General features: G+C 39.6%; 1 protein-coding gene across 4 annotated transcripts in view; it reads left to right on the top strand.

The window, feature by feature from the left end:
* The window catches only part of NOX4 (NADPH oxidase 4), a 108,598-nt gene that overhangs the window by 61,008 nt on the left and 31,881 nt on the right, over positions 1 to 15,709 (top strand). For all 4 annotated transcript variants that reach the window (XM_040054804.1, XM_040054805.1, XM_040054806.2 and 1 more), the window contains one exon: positions 3,522 to 3,603. In XM_040054804.1, the coding sequence (XP_039910738.1) occupies positions 3,522 to 3,603 (82 nt within the window). The remainder of the gene's footprint in view (positions 1 to 3,521; positions 3,604 to 15,709) is intronic.

Genomic DNA, 15,709 nt, shown 5'->3' with positions numbered 1-15,709 from the left:
TCAGACCAACACCGAGACAAAAGCATCACAGGAAAAAGGATTCAATTTTGGAAGACACCTCTCTAAAATTATCCAAGTAATGAAAGGATTGTGACTTGTTTTAGTTCTATTGATCAACTACTGATTGCAAATCTAAATAATAATTTTAAAAAATGCTCTAATTATTGATTTCATTAGTTCTCAAGTATTTCATTTGTTGTTGTAGCATGAATTAGAACAAGGTCTTTGGTTTCTGAAAAAATTCTTCCCCCTTTGGGAAGCTATCATTGTGACTTTTTTCTTGTGAATTGAAAAGTCTTCTCTTGTGAAGGATTAGTCTTCTCATATTTACTTTTGTAAGAGCGCCAAAAGTTCCTGTGCTGTCAGTAGCTACCAAGGCTCTTGGCACCTCCCTCATCACCTTGATGGATGGTCCTTAAAGGCAACGGTGCCATTTGTACTGGAGTGACTTTGGTACTGTGCACACGTATGTGCAATAGGAGAATGCCATAGAGCTGAAAAGTGACATATGTACACAATGGTCCCATGGGACGAATCAGTCCTAAAGATTCCTGCATGCCATTTCTCTTAAGAGGATTTACAGGACATGGGTGCTGTGAGAAGCTGTAGAAGAGATTTGAGATGAGGTACAACCCTACCATGTAGTGTCCTGGTGTCCTGTGGTGTCCTGGTTTCAGCTGGAACAGAGTCAGTTTTCTTGGTACAGTGCTGTGTTTTGGATTTAGGATGAGAATAATGTTGATAACACACTGATGTTTTAGTTGTTGCCAAGTAGGTCTTATGCTAAGGCAAGAACTTTTCATCTTTACATGCCCTGCCAGTGAGAAGGCTGGAAGGCGTAAAGGAGTTGGGAGGGGCACAGCCAGGTCAGCTGACCCCAACTGGTCGTAGGGATATTCTGTACCATATGGCATCATGTTCAGTGCATAAACTGTGAGGAAAGCTGGCCAGGAGCCACTGCTCAGGAGCTGGCTGGGCACTGGTTGGCAAGTGTGAGCCGACTGCATTGTGCATCACTTGTTTTGTATATTCTAATTATTTTTAATATTACTGCCATGATTATAATTTCTTCCCTTGTCTGTCCTAATAAACTGTCTTTGTCTCAACCCATGAGTTTTCTTGCTTTTACTCCTCTGATTCTCTCCCCCATCCCACCATGGGGGGAGTGAGCGAGCAGCTGTGTGGGGCTTGGTTGCTGTCTGAGGTTAAACCATGCCACATGGAAAAATGAGTAAAGTCATATGGTGAAAAGAAAGTACATCTGCCTGGGAAATTTGCCATAGCATGGGGGAAAAAAAGAAAGTTGACTTTAAGTAAAACAAGATCTAGTAGGAAAACCGTTCAGGCCAATTTCAGATGCCATAACTTGGCTGCTTTTGCTCCAGTACTGGCCAACCCTGTCACATTACTATTCAAAATATTTTCAAGATCACTGCTTGCAGAATTGAGTCCTGGAGTGCAGCCAGGTGGCCTTGATCAATGTGAAAGGGCAGCAGCACAAGAAAAAGTCACAGAGTAGGAGATAGAGATGGAATATGGCAGTCTGCCTGGGTGATATCCATCTCAGATGGAACAATGGGGCAGGATATATCTGCACATTCACTGAGATATGTTTTGTCTCTCCCAAAGAGTCACAGATCTTTACCAAGATCTGAGAAACCAGCTTCACTCATCTACCTGTAATGTGTTGTGTTGTTGTGCAGCACTGAGCCGAGTAAGAACGTGTCTCTCTGTGTTTTACATCGCTGTCACACCTGGTTACAGGCCCTCAAAAGTAAATCAGCCGTGCCACCACAAAGACAGATCCTTAATCACGGTGTCTCGCACCGTGTTCTAGAGATCAAAGTCCTCAACTCATGGAAAGAAGTGCTGTCACTCAGTGTTTGCCATTGTAAAGTTCCTCCCATTCTCCACCAGGCACACAAAGGCTGTTGTTTGAATGAAGGTTTTTGTAAAGGATGCCTGGAAATGCAACGGTAGCTTGGGTTGTATGGGGAGATTACTGAAGTAGAGGTGGAGGTTATGTGCTAGCTCTGAAACGTGAGGGGATATTTTGCATCAGTGAAAACTTTCTGGAGCCTTTCAGTTCTTGTCCATTGGCTTTTGAAGATGGTAATGTATCATCTTTAAAGACGATAGGACATGTGTCTGCACAGCCTATTGCTATGTACCAGAAGACTGAAAGAAAAGCAAATTTCTCCATCTTCCTAAAAATTCAAGCCAAGGTCAGGAAGTAACATAATGGCAAACTTTTCCTCAGGACAGTGACCAGGCTGTTTCCTGAAAGGAAGTAATTTGATTTAGTTTTCATTTTTACAGCGTTGCATTTATTGCATTTATTTTTGTTGGCCACAGCTGCTCTTTGCTCTAGTTAGGTACAGAAAGACTAAGTTACATTTTGAAGATGTGAGAAGAATTTTGGAGGTAGGAGTGCTTATTTCTTTCAGAATTGAATATGAAGAGGTGTAGAAACAAAGGAACAAAGATAAGCCCTTCTTTCTTCACTGGCAGATCCTGGTATCTTATCCAGCATGTTTGCAATACATTTTAGCCAGCTGAGAAAAGACTAGAACTGTGAGACAGCTTACCTTTAAAACTGAGGCCTTAATAAGAGAATTTTCTTTCTGAATTAACTGTTTTTTTCAAGGTATTACTACTTTACAAAGTGTGGTTTGGATGGGTTTCTTTCCACTTTAGAGACTACATAGCAGAATTGTATCCACATTAATGGAGTTTAGTTTTGATGACAGAGCGTTACATAGAACTGAATGGGGTTTTGTCCTGTAATTTCCTTATCCATAAACTTTGTGTTAGAGGATATTTTAAGGTACATAGGAATCTAAGAGGAGGAGGACTACACTGACCTCCAGGTTCAGTTTCCAGAATAAAAACTTTATGAAAGATGGTTAGTTTAGAGAAATCCATGGTACGGCTGCCACACACAGCACAGGCTACAAACTGTGGTTTCGCAAAAAAAAAAAAAAAAAAGGATAATACCTATAGCTGAAGACTTTCAGCCACAGTTTTAAAGTATTGAAGGAAAGATAGGTGGTGGAAAGGGCATTGGTTCTGTGCCACTGTAGAACAGATTGAAGTGGCAGGTGACGGAAGGAAAGAGGGAAACAACATATCCCGTGCTATGGAGAGCTATAGGATGTACTAAAGGAATTTCTGTTTAGACTAGGCTCTTCAGGGCAGGGATTGTTTATGGCTGTCTGTGTATGATACCCAGAATACCTCTGTGCAGACCTCAGAAACTTATAGGCACTACTAGAATTCAGTACTGAATGAAAAAAAAAAAAAATTAAATATTAAAAGGTTTTACAGGAAACAGTGATTTTTAGTCCCTCTACGCTTAGTTTTGTCCTCTGCTAAATATTGCTGGAGAAGACAATTCACTGATTTTACTGCTTGCTTACTTGTGGCCTGAACAAATAATGCAGAGTCACAGTCTGGGTTTTTGTTTTTTGTTTTTTTTTTCTTTTCTTCTTTTTTTCTTTTTTTTTTCTTTGTCCTGACAGAAAGATTTCGGGATTTACTGCTTCTACATTCAAATCAAGATACAGAGATTCTGCCCATCTTTCAGCAGAGACGCTATCCCAAGTAAGTAAGATTGTCTTCTTGGGAGAAATAAAATCTTTATCTATTTGCAGCGAGGAAGAGTAAAGCATTTATAGCACTGTACATGCTTTTGGTGCAAAGTCCTTAGGCAGAGCTGTCAGGGAGCCACGCTAGCACTGATCTCTGCAGGCTCTTGAGCGGTGTCGAGGAGGAGGAGCAGGCAAGCATTGCAAGCACGCTCAGCTGTCAGTGGGGGAGGTGCTGGTGGTGGAGCACAGATGTTGACTTGCCTGGATCAGTGTCTGATGGAGCAGGTAGATGTTCTGTCAAGCTAATCCCCACTCCTGTCTTCTGGGATTCCATCATTTATGGTGACAGATTCCCTTGAATTTTAACAGGCTTTCCTCTGAAAGCCTGCAAACGCCAGGAAACATTTTTTTTTCTGCCCTTTTTTAGTGGTTTAGGTATATGTTTGCCTATATCCCTAAAGGGATCGAAAGAGTGGTGTTGAGTGTTAAGGAGGTCTTGAATGTATTGTGTATCCTGAACAATACCTCTTCTTTTTCCAAGTGACGTACCTGAGTGAAACAATAAAAGCTCTTTGCTATTTATTGACCAGAAGAATCAGTCACATTCAGTTTGAACAGAGGCAGTGAAGGGGAAAGAAGAAATAAGTCCTCACATTAACCCTGATCAGAATGAGCAATGAAAGAATGCTAGTGCAGGGTGGACAGAGGGAGGAGATGGAATAAAGAATGTATGGAAACTGTCCCTCAGATGATGGAAATAAGCAAAGTTATTTATTTTAGTTATTATTGTTAGGAGGTTTCTGAAATAGATAAGAAGTCAGTGAAGCTAGGTTTTAAAGCTGATAATACAATTTTTTTTAAGAGCAGACAGTTAGAGAGGCTGAGTACTAAAAGCCAGTCACCTCCTCGCTGTGAATTCTCGAAAATAAATGCACTCAAGGATGAAATCTTGATTCTGAAAATGGTGAGGTTTTCCTTTGACTTCAAGGGATACACAGTTTTATCCCCCTAAAATTCTTGTTTGAATTGTCCATTGTCACTGTATTATTGGAATACCGAGGAGGTACAATATATAAAATAGCGGAAGGCGCCTTATGTGTATGGATTGATCTGCTTGTTTCATTAGGACTTCCATTAATTATTACTTTTCTCCTCATCCTCTGGAACCCTGGCAGTACTATGCTTTGCTTGGCTTAGATTATTTCATTTTTGATATGGACTGTCAGACTGGTCTGAGAAACCAGTTCATTGTCCTTCCTCAAAGAACAGACTTATCTCTATATAAATCATTCCTAAGATGTTTGACTTTCCATTTCATTTCATTCAATTTACTGCTAGCATTCTTGGCAAAAAGTCTACTAACAACATTACACAATGTCAGATTCATGGGCGAATGAGTTGTCTGTTGTCTTCTGACAGAGGATGCGTTCAACTCTTCAAAGATCACAGAGCAAATAACTTGTATGGAGCTCTGCTGATGTTTGAAGTTAAAACGGCCTTGCATCACAAAAAGGATACATGTTTTTAGCCACATTACTTGGGCATATTGACTTCTCTAATACACAGATGTCAGCCAAATTTTAGCACCTAACCAAAAAGAAGTTTGCCTATGTTCTTAAAAGCAATAGATTCTTGTTTATAACATAATTAATTGGTGCAAATTTGCTTGCTTGTTACAGAAATTTATCATATAATATAGCTCATTTAGAAGCTGGTTGAACACTATTGACATAGCTAAATTTCCCCAGGGGTTGTCTTTTGAGCAAGGTACTTGTGTCAGCAAATTAGAAAACCTGTTCATAGTCATAATATATTTTGTCTTATTCTCATATCATTTTTTCACCTTTCCTATTCTCATTTTCACTGAAGGGTCAGTTAACAGAAATGAAGGTAATGAACAGAGAGATCCCATAAATCAGTGTCCCTTCATTGACTTCAGCTGATCAGTAGCTGGTTGTACTACATTAGGATCTGAGCAGGAAGATCATTCTAAGATGTCATAGGGCACAAACTGGAGCTTGTAATGATTGAAGAAATCCCAATTGAAGGCTAGGTTAAGATAAAAAACATTTTTTTAAAAAAATTGAAGATTAAAAATAGAAGAGAATTCTTAGCAATGACTTGGCTGAATAGCCTGACTAAGCAAGGCTTAGTAGGTAGAAAGGATAAAAATTTTTACGTATTTAAGAGACAAATGTCCAAAGGAAGGAGATTGGATAGGAGAATGGTCAGCACCACTCAGGATATTCAGAATCATTGCAATAAATATTAAAGGCTAAATGGGCAAACTATAATCCATCAACTTTTGGAAGAAATAGAAACCTTGGTGTTCTTGCCTGATTAATGTTCTTGTTCATTTATTACATTAAGACCTGAACTCTTTCCCAGGTAACAGCAGGATAATTTTGGGTGCATGTTGTTCTCAGAGATGTCCATGCACTGGAATGTCTGGAAGAAGTATTTTGTGAATATGCATGGACATTTTCCTGGATTTTCTGGGGTAAATGTGTCAAAGAAACATGCTTTGCCCTCCTAGTTCATAGAGAAATGTGGGATCTTTTTATTATCCTTGTGTTTGCCTGAGTTCCTTTGAATAGCCTTGGCCTGGTCGAGGAGCCAATACCTGCTCTGGCGAGCAGAAGAGAATAGAGAGAGGCCTGATCTTACAAAGATCAAGTCTTATAAAGCCACATCACACAGCGCATCACCCTGGCTTCTTGACATGCCACTGTGTGCCCACAAGTTGCATGGCATCATGAGCACCAATTGTCACCATGGCCTGTGGGCTGGAGCTCCTTCTGCTCTGCCGGGACATGGGGACAGCACCACCCTGCCAGCCCCACCTGCAGTGTTTGTCCTCTCACTTTTCTTCATGGGCTTGCAGAGCAGAAGGAGCTTGGCTCTATCTTACGCTTCAGTCTCATGCCTTGAGTGGAGTTTTTAATGAGACGTGCTGCGCTGCATGTAATTACATGTCACAGAGCTAGCAAGAGCAGTCTAATCCAGGCAAGTCTTTTTGATACCTCAAATGACTAATGTGGTTCAAGAATCAGATGTGACTAAACCCCCCTCATCCACCTCATCTGGAAACTGACCTGTCCACAAAGAGAAGTATTTTGAGGGGAAAACCTGTCTCCTTGCTGACATGAAGTCATTACTATGTCCACAAGGATTTGCATTCCTGAAACTAAGAATAAACCTGCAGCTGTGAGCAAACAAGTGAGTTGGGGTGCATAGCTGCTGCTGAGCGTAGCCGCCTGGGAAAATCCTCTGCACGCAAAACAAATGACAGACACATCTGCAGCCTGGTCCTGCTCTCCCTCACTCCACAACACTGCTGAAGTCCCAGAGGGGAGTTACGCCAACACAATCAGGTCTGTCAGCAAATCAAACTTTTTGCAACAAATTTTATCCCGACTCCTTACTTTTCAAATGAGCGTTACAGCCCCTGTATCTCATAAAAAAACCTTTAAGGGTTTCACATTTAGCACATTTCTGCAGGAGCTTTTCTCATGTTGGTATCCAGTTCATGCTTTCCTTGCTCGCCCACTTTGCCAGTGACATTCCTACATGTTTTGTTCTCAGTTTCACTCATAAAATGCAGGAACTGCTAGAGTGCAGCAAAGGCTACACAGGATTGCTCCTGAAAAAGGAACTATGCTCATTAATCTTGCCACAGGGTCCAGCATGTGATAGGGGGGTTGGTGGTAGCAGGGGCTTAGGTTTCTCCATCCCCTCAGGGTCTGGGGTCTTTTCCTGATGACTCCACTCTGCTCCTGACTGCCTGTGCTGTGTGCACAAGGGAAGGATGTCAAATTGCCTTGAAGTGCCAGGGAGAAGTGCCACTTATAGCTGGGCCTGATAATGTCAAAAGAAAAAAAGCAAACCCAAAAGAACAGAATGATAAGGGAAGTGATAAAAGAAGTGCAAGAGTGAGAAATTAGGTTGATGGGTGAGTAAGGCGGGAGGGAGGTTGGCAGGGCACAAAACAACGCTTAAAGAGGGATGTGCCAGAAATGCTACTGGTGTTACAGGTTTTTAGCAGGTTTTTTTCTGTCTAAAAGGGACTTCACAGTTCAGCTGTACTTTATATTTTCAAGTTATTGCTGAAATCCTCACATAAATATGTGGACTTTTTTTAGAGGGATTATTTGATTCTTTTTTTTCCTGTTCAGAAATATTTACAGTCTTCTCTCTTATCTACTGTGGTTTTGGTAAAAAACTTTTATGGATGATTCAAAGATTTTAAGAACAGAAGGAGCAGTTATGTTTCAGCTCATTTGAGTCCCTTCTTAACATAAGCCATAAAGCATTACTGATAATCCCTGCATCAACTTTCTTGTTCAGACAGAGCAGGAATTTAGGATCAAACTGAGATGTTAAAAACTGAAAAATTCACAAGCCTTTAGATCAGCTTGTTTCAGTTGTCAGTTACTTCACCTGTGATTTTTTTTTTTACTTCAGTTTCCAGTTTCTGCCATCTCACTGCGCCATTTTCTGCTGAACAAGAAAGTCCTGTACCATCTGAAATGACACCTCCATAGAAAAGGGTGGAGGTCAGTTTAAAACTTACCCTTCTCTGAAACAAAATAAATAATAATTTCTTGCAGGATAAGGCATGCTAAAAAGGTCTCTCTCCCAAAATTTTAAAACCTTCCCAAAGTTTTCCCACTTTTTTTTTTAAATAAAGCAAAATAAATTTTAAAAAAATTAAAAAAAGGCAGGAATGAAGCAGAACAAAATTTTGGTGACTGTTTCCATAATGTGTACATGGAGAAATAACAGCATTTCTTTATAATCAAATAGGGAGACAATCTAAACTCATAAATTTGATTGTATAAGAATTAAATCTTATTATTTAAATGGAATAACAAAGTCTTGAATTTTGGAGAGAAAAATGAACTTAAAACCTAGCGGGTATGATGAAATAATATTCCAAATACATTTACTTTCCATCAGTCATAAAGTTACAAACCATTCTTCGTCATATATTCATAATAAATTAAGATAGTCCTCTTGTGACTGTGCAGAAATTTTGGTAATTTTCACATCACAAAAAATCCCAGAAAATATAGCATCTTTATATATATGTGTATGTATATATCTTCAGATACACATTTGTGAAGGTCATCTTTGAAAAGCTGCTGAAACGTTTCAGCTCAAACAAGGCTAAATGGTGTTACTCAATTCTCATCATGGAGAAGTCTAGACAAATAGACGGCAGAAAGTTAGTGCCCTCCCTAAACCACTGTGTCTTCTGGTTCCCAATTACTATTCATTTTAATGATAATGGATCTCTAATGGATCTGTGGCAATTTCCTACAGCTTGAGATCTGAGCCAAAAAACAGATAAAATTTCGTAAATAATACCCCAGGAATAAAACTTGCGTCTTATTTGCAGCTGTCTTGAGAACATTTTTCTTTTTAAAAGAAAATGATTTGTATCTAACTGAAGAAAGTAGTGAGCTGTGGCTGTTGGAAGTGATCCTGCTCAGTCAATGCATCCACTGAGATTCCCTTGAATCACGGATTGAAAAGCACGAGAGCAGCTAGTGGGATCATGGCCTAGAAACCCAGTTCGGTTTGCATTAGAAACAAAGGCAACATCTTCCCTGGTGTTCTTCAGGGGGAAAAATTGTGACCTATGTGTTCATCACCAAGTCTTCATTGCAAAGGCAAAGAGATTCTTAATTTTAAAAAGAGGTGAACTTTTAAGGAGTGGTTTTCTATAAAAGACTTCCTGTGATGTGCTTCACAGAAGATGTCTTCTTGTTACAGAGGAAAAACTAAGGCATGGGGCTCTGATATGAGTTACCAGCACCATCCAGGAACAATTCTCCTTGGGATGAGACCAGAAATAGAAATCAGGTCTTCCATAGTCCTTTCAGTTGCGTGCAGTTGGCTCTCTCATCTGAAATAACATCTATCCTATTTTCCGCTGCAAAAACACGTGGCCGGCCCATATTGCTGGAATCAGATGGGAAGGTGCCAAATGAAGGAGCCTTTCAGAAGTGCCCACACAAGCACTTTAAATGCTTTGTGTAGCATTGTACATGAAAATTACTGGTTTTGAAATGCTCCAAGATTTATTTCAGAATGCAGGCTAGAAGCAAACTATTCCATCATCAGTCTGAGTCCTTAGAAACTTGAGTTTCTGAGAATTTTGATGACTTGATTAAGAAAAAATACTTTGATGACTTGATTAAAAAGAGACCTGCTTAAGGAATCTGGAATCACCTTTAAAAGAAATTCAAGCTGTTTATAGAGAAGAATATTTTTAGGGGATTTTGATTTTGTCTCTTTTTTTCTTTATTTTTTATTTTTTATTTTTTTTTTTAATGTGACTTCTTACAGTGATAACACCTTATTCTGTAGAGTTTAGAAACCAATGGAAGACTGAGCTCCATGACAATAAAACCCCCAGTCTAAGTGCATTTTCCTGTCATTAGAGTTTTTTTTATGAAATGGAAAGAACAGTAGTAATGGGGTAGCTGCTTGCTGTTCATTAAAAAGAGCAGTCATGTTATAGGACTAAAAATGCAAGTATTGGATCTAAATTTTTTTTAAACTGAAATGAAAACAGAAAGAAAGAGGACAGTAATTCATACTGTGCATTACATCTTTGAGCTCAGATGCTTCAAAGAATTCATGTGGACCCATTCAGATAATATCAAATGGGACCAAGTCAGTATCTTGAAATATTAGGACTACACATTAAGATATGGGTCATAAATTCCTCAAGACACAGGCTATATTTGTTCAGAATACCGGTATGGTACTGCAATAACTTGCAAAATAAAGACGATTTTTTTCTGTTTTTAAAAGCCTTGAGTTTGTGTAAGAACAGCACAGAGTGAACCAGTCCCCTTAAAGTCAGGGGGAATTTTGCTGCTAACTTCAACAGGGCTCAGACCTGAAACCTAAGGCACAAGTACTTATCTTTCTAGGTAGAAAGAAGTGGGGGGGGGGAAGGGTGGGGTAAATAAATAAATAAATAAATAAATAAATAAATAAATAAATAAATAAATAAATATTTGTGTCGCAACATACATGCAAAATTGAAGCTCTGTGGGCATACATACTCTCTTTTATGTACTAAGCACTCCAGAATGCTACTTGAGCTTAGCGGTTTATCATAGCATAGTTGTGGCTCAGGAGCAGGCATGAACTGTTCTATGCAAAACATGGTGATAATCCCGGCTGAGAATGGGAAATGGCTGACTGAGAATAAAAGATTATTAAACCTTTCACAACTTTTGGGAGATGAAATCATTGCTTTGTTCAAAGCAAATTGGGTAAGACAAATCATTAGAGCTGGTTTTCATTTGGCTGTCTGGGAGTATGAGCATGGTTCTTGAGAAAGTGCCAATTAATTGATACATACATGTCTACTACTGAGCAGCATCATGAGACCGTGGGGAATTATCTGCCACCAGATATCTTGAGGGATGATTTTTTTAATACAATTCAAACAGAAGTTATAGTAGTTTGAGGCTAAAATGTACTTCCTGGTCTTTAACAATGGTAGAAATTTATCAACACTCCCTGCAGTTCTGGCCATTTGCCAGATAGTTTGAAGATGCAGGTAAATTGTCAGATAAGCATTTCAAGCCTTCCCCAAGTGTCTCTTCATGCTTTAATACTGCAGAGGAAAGGAAAACACAAACATTCAAGAGAAGGGAGACTGCTACAGTGTTCTAGCTTTGCATAAAATGGGCAAGGATGGTTTGTTCTTTTAAGGACATGAGCGTGGGTTTCAGTTTTAGCAGCCTTTTGGTGTGTGGCACTGGTGGAGTGGTTCAGTTCTGTGTGTTAGGCTCTTTATGTAAAGGAGACACTTCACATTTCAATTTTGTGGAGTATGTTGGTCTTTAAATTCTTAGTGATAATCAGAGGCAACAACAGGCCCACGTTGATCTAACAGCCATTCCTTGTTTCTTCAGAGAAATACATAGGAGGCCTGGGCTGTGGGATGCCAAGAGGACCACCCTGAATTGAGCATCCCCAAACAAACACGTCAGCCCCATTTCATAGAGGAAGCTGTCTCAGCATCTGGGCTAGAGACTTAGCTCAGAACTATGAAGTTGTAGAAATTGGCAGTGGTGGAAAAGCTGTCTCATCCTATAGTATGTTATTGTAGATGTTAATTATCCTCAGTCATGAGGACGGGAGTTGGCTGCTGGTTGATAGTGCCCAGTGGGCCAAGCCTAGCCCCAAGGAAACTTCCTCTACGACCTTGTCAAGTGGTTTGAAAGAGTCACAAGTGCTCTTGAATGGCCAGACAGCTAGCAGCTGGAAAACATTGTTAGCAGCTGCAGGACCGCAACAGCCTGTTGCAGATGTTAGCTGCCAAATCCTTTCTGACTGTTGCCTAATCAGCTGGCTGAGGCTGTTCACAAACAGAATTGGAGACTAAAGTACATAAGTCCAAACACAAAAGCGGTTTGAATACAAGATATGTACTGATTTTTTTGGATGGTGAAGATAAATTTGGTGGTATTCAGAGTTCCTGGTTGTTTCTTTTTAATAGAAGAATCTTGTGGGTTACAGGTTTGCAGAAAATTACTAGTGTAAGCATCTGCACCTAAAGTGAGGCATCGTGTGTCATGAGGTGATTAGCAATGTGTTTCTGTTGTATCAAGAATGTGGTGACATTTTTTCTTCCCTTAAAACAATTAGAGAAGGTGTCTTATAGGCACCAACCACAAAGAAAAGTTATGAAAATCATTTGCTTTAGAGCCTAATAACTTTCATATAACACTTTGCTTTATGTCTTAATTATCCAGTGCTGTCAAGATATCTTTATAAAACAAGGCTTAAATTAAGTTTGTGTGGGGTTGAAAGTCATGTAGAATCAAACTCTCATTTAAAACCAACCATTTAAAACTTTCTTATTCCCCTGGGAGCTTGTATAAAGCAAAATTGCTGCCTACTCCAAAAACCCCCACAGCACTGGGGTCAGTCCTCTTACCCCAAGTCCACTTGCCCAGTATGGAAATGGTAACTTATAGTGCAAGTGTTCTCTGTATCCTCTCGGGTTTTGAAAAATACTCAAAAGTGTCTTATGAAAGCAAAATGCCTGAGAGTTTCCAAGGTCTTATTTTTCCTCTGCATGGTGCATCATGATGTTACATAAGGATATTATAGCTTTGTATTTCCCTTCACTGTATACTGTGTCTTCAAGATTAAAATAGTTTTTTTAGGTACATTAGTGTTGGTGATTTATAATATTCTTAAGGGTTAATTAATTCCTCTTTTAGATGAATCACCCAAAGACATTGAATATTTTTATTATATTGAACCAATTCTGAAAGTCTTACAATAGATTAAATTATTCTTTTATTTGCATGGATAGCTGAAGTTTCCTAAACAATATTTGAAATGCACATACACATTTGCAGTGATTTCTTCAAAATGAAGGTATTTACATTTACAAAGCCTTGTCAAAAGGCTTTTCAGAGTTATTTGTATACTTTTTTTCCTGTGCCTTACTTTCTAATGTTGTTAGGGAAAATACAGCAATGGAAGTGGCTGCTGACAATTTCTCCATCACGTGGTACTCTTTTAGCAGAACAAGCAAAGAAATGGTGGCAGATCTGGGCCATCCATTTTCTTGTGCTTCAGTTTGGACAAGGCAAATCATGTAGATGTAATGTTATCTTGTGAAGGAGTCACAAACCTCCTGTTCTGGCTGTTTGGCCATTGTGAAGATGAAACACTGAGATCTTAATAATACACCAAGAGTATCTCCTGCCACTGCAATTTTTAAGGGAACCATCTCTAGGGTATCAATATGTCACTCCATGAGTAAGAGTTTGAAGTGCATTGGAGAGATCCCACTCACACTGCTTAAATCTAGGAAACTGGCACTTCATTCAAGCTGGTATAAAGTAAACTCTGCAGTTGTGAACTGAACCCAGGCTTTCCATAATTTTTCAATATAAAGAAAGACTAGAAAGTACCCAAATCTATTTATTAGGGTGATGCAGTGAGCAATTCAGTGTCTGTACCAGCGTTTCTGAGTGCTGCTGTCCTGAAGGATCACTGTTGATCTGGTGTGTGATAGTCATTGGTTACATATTTAAGTTATGGCAGAGTGAGATGCTGAGCTGCTTTCCATCCAGAAAGAGCACGCTTTCTGTGAAGGGCAGTTGTTACATGCCAGCCTCTCTGTCAGCCCTGTTTTGTTTTGAGGATACAGTGTGAAATTCTGCTTCAACTCACATGTGTCACACATGGCTGCTGAACTGAAGCAAAAGGAAAAAACTCGAATGTTTTCAGAAGGAAGGGAAGGGAAGGGAAGGGAAGGGAAGGGAAGGGAAGGGAAGGGAAGGGAAGGGAAGGGAAGGGAAGGGAAGGGAAGGGAAGGGAAGGGAAGGGAAGGGAAGGGAAGGGAAGGGAAGGGAAGGGAAGGGAAGGGAAGGGAAGGGAAGGGAAGGGAAGGGAAGGGAAGGCAGATGTAATTGCTGCTTTGTACACAGTCTATGCATTACATGGAGAAAGATTCCTTAATTCAAAAGAGCAGGTTTACCTTCTGGGATCAGCAGGGCAGAATGTAATGAGCTTGTTCAGTGACACAGGCTGTAAATGATAGCCTCTGGACGCTGCTCTTCTGTGACAGGCAAGCGATGTTGGTATTGATGGACAACCTCATCTCCCTCTGTTTTGTGCTAGGAAGGAGGGTTGAAGGAATATCTTGTTAATTTCTTTGTGAATTGCTGTGTCCTGATGAGAAAACTGGCTGAGTTCAGCATCTGTAAGTCTTCTTTCACACATGGTTCTATTAGCACTTGAACATCTTAATTCCAAGCTCTAAGTGCTGCAGAAGGGTTGTCCCTGGAGCTCAGCCCCTGCTTCCTTCTTTTCAGGGTCAGCCCAAGTTGAGATGCAGAACTTTCCTAGCTTTCACTGCTCCATCTGTAGCTGTGCCTCACTGAGAGCAGAGTTAGTGTGTATCTCTATATATTTTGCCTTTCTGTTGTGAGATGGCAGTAACTGGATATGTAATGGTTGATGGATAACTTTTTTTGCTGGTGCATATTTGCACAACAGTTAAGGAATACATTTTAAAGAAGCCCTGCAAACAGGAGCTATCAAAATTTGGTCTCTCTCAAGTAATTTGATAGCAAAATAGAGCAGATTGGCTGCAGGCAGTTCTTAAGAGCGCCACTGGAACTTAAGAAATCCATTTATGTCTGCATTGGCTATGCCAGCTGCTTGTGGTTAGAGGCATCCCCCTCACCAAATTAACTTTGTTTTTAGTTATTTGGCCCTGCACTCAGGTTCTGGCACCAGTGAATAACATCTGCATCATATAGAAATTTTTGGCAATTATGAGCCAATTAAGTTTTACATGTTCCCTTGTTCGATCCTTCTTATGATATCCAGCAAGAAGACTCATGACTGAAATATTTAGCATTTATTTAAAAAAAAAAAAAAAAAAGTCATTGCAATTTTGCAGAGTCTGTGGTCTGTTTATCTCTGTGCTGAAGGTTCCTTGAAGAATGAAATTTCACGGGAAATTATCATTAAAACTTCTTCACAGAAACATATATATCAAAAGCAATTCTAGGTTATGTATAGTTTTATTGTCATTGGGCCACTTGTGTTAAAAGCCCTTCTGGGCACTCAGGTATTTGAACACTGTCATCTAAGGTTAACTAAACTGATGAAATAGGATTAACAAGGAAATAACAAAGATGGTGGCTTTATCCACAGTTATCTTTACCCTTTCTTTAATTTGTTTGTCTTGGCAAGGCTTCTCCAATGAGACATGAAGCTATTGCTTTCCCTTTTTTAAACTGTCAGGTCAGATCTGCAGATGAAAACCATCAGTTGGACAGATGGAAACCATAAAACAACAAATATCTACAGCACTCCTTTGTGTGATGTTGTACTCCTTTCCTTTTACTTGCTCATTAAAGATTGTGATCCATTTATTGATGAGTTTTATGGCCACCATTAGAGGGTATTTATGGGCCTCACAAACTTTAAGTGAAGTCATTTTTGCAGTGCTAGTCTCTGTCTGAGAAATACAGCTATTTCTGTCTAACAGATAGAGACTGTCACACAGTGTCAAGCTGTGTCACACTGTGTCAATCCAGGTTCTCCTAAGAAAG

This window comes from Hirundo rustica, chromosome 2 (genome assembly GCF_015227805.2).
Source record: "Hirundo rustica isolate bHirRus1 chromosome 2, bHirRus1.pri.v3, whole genome shotgun sequence".
NCBI lineage: Eukaryota > Metazoa > Chordata > Aves > Passeriformes > Hirundinidae > Hirundo > Hirundo rustica.
This window is presented reverse-complemented; position numbering and strand designations above follow the sequence as displayed.